This window comes from Rosa chinensis, chromosome 5, assembly GCF_002994745.2.
Source record: "Rosa chinensis cultivar Old Blush chromosome 5, RchiOBHm-V2, whole genome shotgun sequence".
Classification (NCBI taxonomy): Eukaryota; Viridiplantae; Streptophyta; class Magnoliopsida; order Rosales; family Rosaceae; genus Rosa; species Rosa chinensis.
In genome coordinates, this window is record NC_037092.1 from 29,845,577 (window position 1) to 29,857,757 (window position 12,181).

General features: G+C 36.8%; 1 protein-coding gene across 3 annotated transcripts; it reads right to left on the bottom strand.

Annotated features, from left to right (window-relative positions):
• Window positions 1-4,951: 4,951 nt before the first annotated feature.
• LOC112164527 (G-type lectin S-receptor-like serine/threonine-protein kinase RKS1) lies at window positions 4,952-9,405 on the bottom strand. 3 transcript variants are annotated; one of them, XM_040506120.1, is made up of 7 exons: window positions 8,105-9,405; window positions 6,861-6,983; window positions 6,478-6,680; window positions 6,180-6,390; window positions 5,843-6,080; window positions 5,532-5,682; window positions 4,952-5,437 (listed from the first exon to the last, which is right to left on the bottom strand). In XM_040506120.1, exons 1-7 carry the CDS (start codon window positions 9,348-9,350, stop codon window positions 5,135-5,137), a joined length of 2,475 nt encoding a protein of 824 aa, XP_040362054.1. In that variant the 5' UTR covers window positions 9,351-9,405; the 3' UTR covers window positions 4,952-5,134. The 3 variants fall into 3 exon arrangements, with proteins under 3 accessions (XP_040362054.1, XP_024156513.1, XP_040362055.1); XM_024300745.2 differs by having other exon boundaries at window positions 6,861-7,049; XM_040506121.1 differs by lacking the exon at window positions 4,952-5,437 and having other exon boundaries at window positions 5,538-5,599; window positions 6,861-7,049.
• Window positions 9,406-12,181: the final 2,776 nt, after the last annotated feature.

Here is a 12,181-nt window from a genome sequence, read left to right on the forward strand (position 1 = left end):
AACAAAAAGTCAACTTTTAGGGCCACTAAAAGTACTAAACCGAAAGTAAAAGTGAAAGTAAAGGTCGTTTACCGTCCAAATGACTAGTAAACACGTGGATTTAGGTTCGGGACGTTACAATCGCTATCTGTGTGATGACCGGCGATATCTGTGTGATGATTAGTTAGATGATCGCTATCTGTGTGATGACCGGCGATATCTGTGTGATGATTAGTTGGATGATCCATATCTGTGTGATGACCGGCGATATCTGTGTGATGATTAGTTGGATGATCGCTATCTATGTGATGACCGGCGATATCTGTGTGATGATTAGTTGGATGATCACTATCTGTGTGATGACCGGCGATATCTGTGTGATGATTAGTTGGATGATCGCTATCTGTGTGATGACCGGCGATATCTGTGTGATGATTAGTTAGATGATCGCTATCTGTGTGATGACCGGTGATATATGTGTGATGATTAGTTAGATGATCACTATCTATGTGATGACCAGCAATATCTATGTGATGATCAGTAGGATGATGGCTATCTGTGTGATGATCAGTAAGATGATAGCTATCTGTGTGATGATCAGTGTGATGACAGCTCAGTAATGGAGCTGAATTGTTATTAAGTTGACAAAGATCGAGAGGACCGCTGTGATGGTCGGGGCTACCTACAGACGTTAGAGTGTGGGATTACGATGATTACTATGATTTAAATTGCTTGACTTAGTGTGACCTCCTGAACTAAATTATATGCAGGGGTTATCATGAATTGTTTTGTTTGTTTTGAATGGTGATTGCCTTGTTTTCTTCTTGATTTGATTGATTTGTTGGTTTGATTTATCTTGAAGACCATAGTGGTGACGATTGTGCTCTGTGTGAGGATAGGAAGGTGATTCATTGTTTTCACCTTGATGTCATGATGATGACAAGGTTTCCAGTGGGAAGGAAATGAGTGTGATCCTTGTGACTCACCGTTATGCGTCAAGGGATTTTCAAACATTATCTAAGGAGGTTTTGTTTGATGGGGAATTTGTGTAATGAGATGCTAGGTTGAGAATCTGAGCATGTAGTTTAGTCACGAGTTGACCTACGTAAGCATGAGATGGAAGAGTGAAGCAGATGGCTGTTGGTGTAAGATGTATGCTTATCGTTGTTTAGGTTGGGTGACTTAAGAAATGTGTTTTGCTTTGTGGTTTTGAGTTTACTCATAAGGGCTTGCAAAAGCTTACCGGGTTTGTTGTGTGACAACCCGGTACACCATTCCAATGGTGTAGGGGTTATTTCTGCAGGTCAGGTCTTAACGGTAAGAAGTCAATTTTGTGACTTTACCATTATAAAGACTTCCGCTTATAGTGAGCTCTGAGGAGCATTTACGTTTTATTTTATTGTTGACAATTTAATTCACAAGCTCGTGTATTATGTGACTCTGTGGAGCGTCTCAATATTGAAATTGTGTGTTCAGGGCATCAATATATACTTGGGTTAAAAGGGAATAAGTTTCTAAGTATTTTGTATTGATGGCTGAACGTTTCAGGCATATATGATTATGGGGTTATATATCGATTTTTATTGTGTATAAAATCAGGGCCGTGACATTTCCTTTCTTTCCACTATTCCAGTCTTGTGCTGCCACGTGGCATCATATCTTCCTATTCTCTCTCAACCAATGACTCAAAAATTGATAATTTTGCTGAATTATCGGCGAAATTTTCATTTTTTTGAGACTGATATTTTGGATGCCTACCAACATTATTTCGTGCGATATTTTTAGAGTTTCACGATATATCCCGATATTTTCGGAAATGTGCGATATTTCCAAAATTTTAGGGAATATTCGCAAATATTCCTCAAATAAAATAAAGGCAAAACTTGACAAAGGCGAACCTGTCCCTTCCGATATCAAGTCAAAAAACACCCCAACCAACTCGACTGGGGTTGATTTTAGTTCTTGTGTACTTTTTTTATATTAGTACGCTTTTTGATGGAATAGATTGCTAATTCCTTTGGATAATTAATTTAAACCTCTAACTTCTAAGATATAATTTCTAGCAATTAGAGATTTTTAGTTTTTTGACTCTAACATTCCTAAATACTTTTGCCATGTTGTAGTAATATTAATTAATTTGTATTTAGTGATTGAATAGTTTTACAAATTTATAAAATTTCTAATTAGAATTATTTATTCTAAAAGTACCAAATATTATACGAGCGACATCAAACATTTACTCTAAATTACTATAATTCACTATGAATTGAAGTAGCTTCACCATTTGTTTTTTTTTTCCAATATAATAGATAATTGATCAAATAAGTAGTTCACAAAGTTTCACTTAAAATTTCAATGATTTTCTCCCAATTTCAGTCAATTCTTTGAAAATTTATCGATATCAAAATTTTCATTTTCTGGACCATCGATATTTCCTCGATACTCAATATTTTGGTCATTGCTCTCAATCACACAGCGCTGCACCCATTGTTGTTCGTACTTCTCTCTTTCACCACGAGACCATATAATTCATTCCGTTCCTTCTCTCTAGAATACCAGCCAACCCACCCATCTATTCATTCTCTCTCCTCATTCCTCTAGACCAAAAACACGGCAGCCTCTCATCCTTTCTTCCCCTTACCACCAAGACCACCATCTCTCTCTCACCTCTCATCTATTCTTCACTATATATAGCTCAATCAAATTCCATCATTTCGTCAAGGATTCGGGTTTAGGTCCAAGAGAGAGTATAATTCCAATCTTGTCATGCTCACTTTTTAGTGTTGTGATTAGTGTTGGTCTCTCCCTCTTTTCTTAACTCTCCTTACTTTAATTTCTTGTAATTGATGAATTTCATTGTGGGTATGTTGGTGGATTGTGAGTAGTTTTTTATTTGGGTCTAGGGCTTGAAGCCCTAGCAATTTTTACCATGTAATGACATTAATTTTTGGTGCTTAATAAAAGAGTGTTGTGGTTTTTTGTTCATGACTTTGCGTAATTTTCGATGAAAATTTGTTATAGAAATTAGCCAATTTTATGACTAGTTTCTTGTCTTTATATGAAATTCATTTAATTAGTGGCTTAATTTTATGAATGAGCATGTTGTCATGAGCAAATTGTTAATCTTTGAAATTGAACTTAATGCCATTATATGCATGTTAGGAACCCTAGTCCGGTCTTAATGTATACGTTGATGAGAATGTGAATGCCCTAGTCCGGATTTGCATTATCACTCTAAGGCTCTAGTCTAGCTTAGAGTTAGGGATTGCGCCATTTCCCTTTTGCTATGTGCCAAAATTGTTTTGTTACGGTAAATGATTGCTAGAGTGGATGCCTTAGTGCCCAATTCCTTCCTTTGTCTTACAAACCTTTAAATTTCAAGCACTTTAATTAATTTTTGCAATTTTTAATTTCCTAGTTTTTAAGACCAAAAGGTGATTCCCCCAAATATTTGCTCACATTTTTCATTGGAAGTACCATAAGGACTTGAGCCTACCAATTTATTTTGGTGTGTTCTTGGCTACTTTTTAGCCTAGTGAGACCTAAGCTATGTATGCGTGAGACTTGGTGTCTCACTTAGCCATTTTCCAATTTTACTTTAGTTTAACAAGTGACTTTTTTGACCCATAAATCATTGGATTTGAGTTAGCTCAAGATCCCCAAGGTACGATATTTTCAGGTTTAAATATTTCCCAATTCTTTGATAACCGTGTCCTTGCTGCGCGTAAGATGCATTTAATCACCAAATTAAATCACATCATATAAGACTTGTTTTTCTCTCTGTAGGGAAAGAATAAGTCCATATTTATTGTATCCTTTAGGTATCGAAAGATATTCTTTGCACCAGTCCAATAGCGTTAAGTTGGCGCAAAGCTATATCTAGCTAATAAGGTCACAGTCAAGGAGATATTTAGTCTATTGTGCATTGTGCTAAGTACAACAATGCGCCTATTGCACTTAGAAAGGATACTTCAACCTCTAACACGTCTTCGTCATCATCCTTAGGATGAAACGGATCCTATTTAGGGTCAAGACTTCGAACGACCATGGGAGTACTAACAGGCTTGACTTTATCTTCATTAAAATGCCTAAGCATCTTTTGTGTGCAAGCCAATTTATCAAAATTCCATCAACACGGTGTGCAAGTTCTAAACCACGGAAAAGCCGAGTTTTCCCAAGATGTTTCATCTCAAATTTGAGATTTCAGTGCTCTGCGGTTTCCTTTAACTAATCTAGAGTTCTAATTAGGTTCATGTCATCGAAATATACCGCAACAGTAGCAAACCCGCAACTTCTCTTATTAATGAAAATGCATGGACATAATTCATTGTTGACATATCTCTTCCCAATCAAGTAATCGCTTAGACGGTTACATCTTTCCACATTGCTTTAATCTGACGTTGATGCTTACAAAACAAAAACAAGGCAAAATATCATCAAAGCTTATTGAAGTACTGTGGCATTTGTATGAATAAACAAATTGAGTTTCCATTCAACAAATTATGAATTATCTTGGGGGTACAATAAATAAAAGTTATGATGTAGATTACAAATTGTTAACGTTATCATGTTAATGTTAGAGAAAGAGAAGTATAATGGTTTGTCTCCCGCTTTGGAGGGGAGTAACTATGTGTTTGGGCCTTGAGGCCCAAGTTCATTACAAGATGTAATGGGATGCCTATCTATGTGGGAGGAGGTCTATTTTATAAGTAAAGGAGCTTCCATCCATTAACTAATTTTCCAATGTCGGATGCAAGAGAGTCTAGAAAAGCCTACTATGAAGCATCCTGGATATTGGTCTTGGCCACCTTCGACCACCGCGGGGTAGCTTGGATATTGGTCTACGAGATCCATATTGTGGTCGGGTCACACCTTGGCTCGTGCACTAAAGGGGTGTTACTTATTCTTGGTGACATAGTTATACTATAGGTATCAAAACTAACAATCAAAACTCACAATCAAATATATTAGGGTGCAACGGGGTAGAAACTAACAATCAAAATTCATTTGGATAGAGATCACCTTTATCTCTATATGCTTCAAGTTAACACCCTAATTACATTGTTTATAACTCAGAAGCCCAATTGGAAGATAATAGAATCTTCCATACGTTGCTCAATTAGATTATCGTTGCAACTAGACATACAATAAACCTTTAGCGAGCTTCTACAATTGTACATGTGACACCGTTTACCGAACAAACTTCTCTGTTGCTGGATGAGTCTCCACTAGGACTCATTGTCTTCAGTAAAAATGCGGGTCGTCTCGGTGAAGGAAGAGCTGCATCATTATTTAACATTGAAACGACTGCCGACATGGTTGGCCGGTCAGTCGCAAATTCTTGCACACACAGGAGTGCGATTTGAATGCACCTTATTATTTCACTAACAAGGTAACATTCACCTATAGATGAATCAATGATTTCCACGGCTCTGCCTTCTTTCCACAACTCCCAAACCTGAAAATAGTTTGGTCATTATCAAGTTAGCTTTATAAGTAGGGTGTATATTATAACAGTCATTGTTTGAAAATAGACAGACTTGCACGCTTACATGTCCAATCAAATTTGAATATGGATACTTCTCATAGGAACCAGCATTCTTTTTGCTAGTAATGATTTCTAGCAATAAAACACCAAAACTATACACATCAGACTTTATTGAAAACAGTCCTTCCATTGCATATTCCGGTGACATATAACCACTGTAGAAAACAAAAATCGAATGTTAAGCTTCATTCAATAACATTTATATTGGGTACGCTTGCCACAAGCTATTTGTACTTCTTTAGTGTTTGTTAATAGTACGATAACACATAGACCAAAAAGTTATTCTGAGATTTTCTAATTTTAGGGGAAACTTACTATGTTCCAACCACACGATTTGTATTTGCTTCAGTTTGCTCCCCTCTAAATATTCTAGCCATACCAAAATCTGCAATCTTTGGGTTCAAAGAATTATCCAATAGAACATTGCTGGCCTTTAGATCTCTATGGATAATTCTTAGTCTTGAATCTTCATGAAGGTATAATAACCCTCTAGCAATCCCCAAGATAATCTCGAAGCGTCTTGTCCAACTTAAAAGTGCTCTCCTTGTTTCATCTGGATAGAGTAAGAAATATAGAGTAACTAATTACTCTTGCTTGCTTGAAGAAACTTACAAATAATAATTGTAGATATATATAACAAAGAAAGACTTACTAAAGATGAAACAATCCAAACTTTTGTTTGGTAAGTATTCATAGATTAGAATCTTCTCTTCATCTTCAAAACAACAACCTAAAATCTTAACAAGGTTTCTGTGTTGGAGTTTTGCAATCAGAAGAACTTCATTCTTAAACTCTTCAACTCCTTGGCCAGAAAACTTGGATAGTCTTTTTACGGCTATTTCTTTTCCATCGTAAAGTATCCCCTGAAATTTGAATTTGAGAAATCAAAGAGAGTAGCTGACACGACGCATTTTTTATTTTATTTCATACATTATAACAAGGGGAGCTACCTTATAAACAGAGCCAAACCCTCCTTCTCCAAGCTTGTTTTCAATGGAGAAATTGTTTGTGGCGGTGGCTACGGTGTTTAGATGAAATAATAGTAACTCCGAGTTTATTCTACTATCATCAGGAACTAATCCACCAGTAGCTTCTTCGAAGTAGGTTAACCCAGCAGTAAGGTCAAATGAATATTTATTTTGCCTACGCATACCTATTATCAAACACAAAAAACTAATTTTTTATAAGCCTGTTTTCATATTCATAGCGTGAGATAGTCAAGCTTAGTTAGTCACATGAGATGATATTTCATAATGCAAAACAGGGGAGTTTACATAAAAGTGAGGTGAAAAATGTTGATAAATGAATAGAAGGCAAGATCAAGTTTATTTACCTTTCATCTTCATCCTTACCAACCAATAAAGGGTAAGTAATAGAATAATAACTGTAACAGATCCAAGTGAAATTGCCAGCCTTGCCTTCTTGCTAAGAAAACCACCTGACTTTGCATATTGAGCTACGAAGGTATGAAATAAGTAAACACCCAAAATCCAAAGTACCGCAAAAAAAAAAATCCAAAGACCTGAAAATTAGGAAATCATCAGATTTGGTGATTATTGAAATTTTATGGTTTAGAGGCAGAAAGGAAAATTACAATAATGGTCGCAGTGGGTTTTGATGGCAGCTTGGATGTTGGCGATAATGGTTGTTGGAGGATAGAGTTGGCTAGGTTCCTTGTTGGGTCTGGTTTAGTTTTTGGGTTGATGTTGTTCATGTTAGGCCAGCAAGTTCTTCTCTTTATCTATTTATCTATCTATCTATCTGAGTCATGTTCTGGTGCTCAATTAATTAGTACTCAGTTGTGTACAACTATCCAACTGACGTTTGATGTAAATCCAAGAACGGCAAATAATTAATAAGCACTTGAACTGCCTTATTATTTTTCATCACTATTGAGCACAAAAGTCAACTGACCAATTGAGTAGGTCACTATCTATAATTCTATAATATAAAGGGCACCAGTTGAGCAGGACTGCTATCTATAGTTTATAATATAAAAGGAAGTGCTCAGACTTCTCTAAAATTTGGATTGAGCAAATTAAATACCCTTTAGTCTAGAAAATAGAATCTCATAATCAAAGCATATTAATAGTTATTCTAATAAAACTAAAAACCACAAAAAGCATAAATACAATTTTTTTTCTTTTTCTTTTAAGACCTTGACCAAATCACACATGCATTTCATGAGTATAAAGGTCGTGTAAATAAAAATGACCCCTCCCTTTCCTAAGTATGTGGTCTATATAATTTTTTGAAGAACTACGATATTACCGCAATTAAATTTAGTATGGATTGTTAAATTAGAGCTACTCACATAAGGAACAATTTTTGAGAGAATGTGAGGTACAAATTCATCTGACGGCTGAGGGTAAATACAACTTTTAAGTTATTGTAATTTTAGTATTTAAATTTAATACATGTGGTTGAGTTCTACTTATCTCTCACATTCCCTTAAAACTGACTCTTAGGTGAGCAAACCTAAATATTAAATACTCCGAATTCACTATTTTTCTACGTTTATTTAGACGACCACATTTAGCTCTATCTAGTGTAGTATTATAAACATAAAGAACGTACCTACAGAAGTTGCATCGACTCGAACATATAAATCTTGACCAACATCGTAGAAAATCCTCGTGTCCATCAAGTCCCCGTGCCATGTCATACACCCGATCCCACCGCCCCGGTCGTCCGCACTCGTGTATGCTGTGCAAGAACAATCCATCAAGCACTTTTGTCTGCACATTTCCAAACTCATGCTCATGTTCACACGTGCCGTAGACGAGTCCGGTAGTTTTACACTCGCCACCTTCACGAACCCTTCTCCATTTTGACATGTGGAGGCTTCTGCTTTCCTAATGCACCCACCTTCACCAAGACTCAATCTAGGTGATTTGGATTCGAACCCAGGTAGGCACGTGCAAGACAACTTATAGTCCTTGGCTGGGTCACAGTTAGTATTTGGACCGCACTGTCCGTAGGAATCACACCACCCAGTTGGGTAGGAGTAGAATTTGATCCATTGATCCTTCCACGTGAACCCTTCAAGTATTCCTGATTCATCTATCACCATCCTTGTGATCTCTGAGTCCAAATACGCGAAGGATATCTCGTCTTCATTGTTGACAATACTTGAATTGTAGTCTCCAGCGGTACCGCTCAATCTGTGCCCAGTCCAAGGGCCGCCCCGCCACAATGCTTCTCTACCCTTGCGCAGAAACAACTGCAGAACCCCCATCGGGTTTATCCCACATGTACAACTCCCGGTTCCCGGGTCATCTTTTGATTTCCAAGATGTTAGGTGCTTCTCCAACCCGGACCGCCGGTTTAGCCCAATCTTCATAGAGGGAAGCAGTGTATCTGAGGGGCAATCAAAGCCTTCCCACACAACTCTTTGGCTACCATTCTCAAGTAAAACAAGATTTCCTGTATCCAAAAGCTTCGCTGTGAAATTGTTTGGTGAAGAGAGAGTAACGTTTGCGGACCAAAGAGGGATAGTTGGGTCCTTTCCATGTATGACAAGGCCTCCATCACCGTTGATCGATAGCACTCCATAGGAATCATTGACTGGGTTGTCTCTGTTCGCAACCCAGACAAAGGCTTTCTCTGGAATCTTGTTATACCAAACTCCTGCGTAGCGGTGCTGAGAATTTCCAAGGCTGAAGAACCCTAGTGCAAAGATTTGCTTGTTAGAGACTAAAACATCGCCGTCTCTGATGGGACGGTCTGGCGTAAGGGCGTCAAGGGGAAGCTGGCAAATGCTAGAGGGGAGAAGAAGGAAGACAAGCAATATCTGGATAAACGCTTCGATACTGAAACTCATGGTTAGTTTTTCTCACTGAAATTTTTGTTTTGGCTATTTCTATTTGTGCATCACTTATTTCCATCGGACTGAGTTTATGGAGTCAACCCAATTGACTAGTTTAGAGAGCCCTTTAACCACAAGTTTAAGTTCAATAATTCTGACGTATCGCACACGGCACAACAGATTAGAATTCTAGGGACGAGACTAGCTAGATATTTCTAAAGTATTGGGCACGTAGGAACAAAAATGCGCACAAACCTTATCTGAAAAATTACAAGAATTTGTTTGACAAGTCTACGTCATACATAGGTCAACATAAAAGGGACATTTGTATGTACCGGTCAGTTGCATGCACTCGTGTGCGTACAAGAGCCCAATTTGGATCCATCTGGGATATGGACAGCACTTTATGGTAGGATGTGTCCTCTTGAAAATGCAACACCTGTCCTAATATGGAATAGTTTTCTTTCTCAATATCTAACAACTCCAAAAACGGAAGAGAGATGAGCAATTGAATCACATCAAAGATCCCAATTTGGGGCAAAGACTAGCTAGACATTTCTAAAGTATGGGGCACGCAGGAAGAAAAATGTGCGCAAGTCTGGGTCATGTGTAGGTCGCCCAATTTGGATGTATCTTGGAACTTCATTGACTGACAGGTATGATTCATTGAGAGGAAATGAAACAAGTTGGTAGAATAAGGAAGGAAAATCATCAACAATAAGTTCTCTATAAACAACATGGTTCTACTCGGTAAAAAAATCAGAGGCAATGATCGTTATAACTTAATGGCATTGTCTGCAATGAACCAACTGAATTGTAGATCGACAGATACTGTCAGGATTTCCGTTAGATTGACCGCGTCAACTCACATAGGACAGGGAAGATGAAACTGTAAAGTGTGAAGTTACCACAGGGGCTTTAGAATGTAGAAGTTTCAGAATCTTATGTAGAAGTTTTAGAATCTTGGTAGACCATATTGTACTAATAAAAACATGCTACAGCATGTGCCGGATTGGTCTAAAAAGGTTGCTTTAGTCATTAGTTAGCGGTGGGATATCTAAAGAGCTGTAACTATGTAATCAATTGCTACCGTTAGACCGTGTTCTTTGGCATTCATTTACCACATAACAAAGTGCCTAAAGATTGGAAACATCTTTACCACATAGACAGGTTTGAACACTTAATCATTGCAAATGTTGCTATTGTTCCTCTAGATCTCAAGATGAATCGACTAAAGTTGTTATTCTTTTAAGTTTATTTTTGTCCTTGGAAGCTAGTCATATAAAAATCAGAGAATATCTGTGTCATACATGACCCAGCTCATTATGTCACTTTGTTATTCTTAAGTCACTTTGTTAATTTTTTTCATTAAAAAAAATTATAAAAAATACTCATTGGGTGACTTAAGTGATTGACAGTGTAATAGTTGAGTGACCAAAGTGATATATTTGAAACTTCAGTGACCAAAGTGTCGAATGAGTCATAGTTGAGTGACCATTTGTGGAATTCTCCCTATTTTTTTTATGAACTTTCCTTAATTACTAGTAACCTGTTCTTGTGAGGCTGAATTAGACTTCCTTGTCTATGAAGTCACTTTTGCAGCCAGGAGATATTGATATAATGGCATCAATCACAATTTGAGATCAATTTGCTATATTTAGCTTTCCTATGTTGTTAACTTTGTACTGAAGTTGGGTAAATGGGAGAACCATATTTCCTCCATTGTCAATATAAATGAGATGTCAAAAAGTATTCCTTTCCTTATTTTCCTCCAAGTTGGGTTGTTTAACTATAATAGAACTATAGAAGTATGTTTGTCTTCGTTTCTTTCTCCATTTATATGTTCTTCTAGTTTGTGTTTGCTAGTTTTGTCTAGCATTTTGTGGACATGAGCTTGGGCCTTGGGTTATCTTTCCTTTTATGGTTTGTGAACTCATCCGTCTCTGGATGTTTATGTGCACTGAGTTCATTTTATTTTTTTCATAATAAACTAATAATACAGATGATATGTTAACTTGTGATTTCGTTATTAGTTGAAGCATTCATGCTTTTGAATTAATACATCAATTTCTTGCTTTTGTTGCAGGTATTTGAGATCTCTTATTGTTACTTGCTGTTGTTGACAATTTTCCCTCAAGTTACATCATAACTTCAGAAGGAGAAAATGCTGTGTCTTGAACAAATTGAGATTAATAGCCATGTTGGGATGCATCTGATGTATAACTGCTCCAATCCAAAAGCGAATTTTGGGAAAGCAAATTCCGCCATGTCAGTTTTGTAATGTTTTACCGCTCAAAGTAAAAGCCTTTCTTGGAATGTTCATGTTTAATTGTTGTTCAAGACTACCTTGCTTACAAGCACAAACCTTGTACAGAAATCCATATATAGAATTCCTTAATCTTGTTGTGGATCTATTCCTTTCATGTAAATAGAATTGTGTGTGAGTTCCTTGTAGAAATCATGTTTAAACTACTTTCATTTTATAGAACTGGTGTATAAATTACTTTCTTGCATATAGATATGTATAAACTCAACATAATAGTTTGATCAAGAGTTTAACTTGCACACTTGCAGATAATATGTAATTGCATTTGGAGGTAAAGAACTTCAATTCTAGTACATTTTACAGATAAACATTGTCTAAAGAGGACATTGGCTGTTTTCATTATTTTGCTTATCCTAACTTCAAAGTTAGTGTAAGTATTTGATATGACCAGATTAAAGCGTCTATATATACGGGGACCAGGCTTCAATCATATTGATAACTTAATGCTGAATTCAGTGTTTAACATTCCCATCAAACTTCTGAAGAACTACCACATTTCATTTCTACTCCAGTGATGACA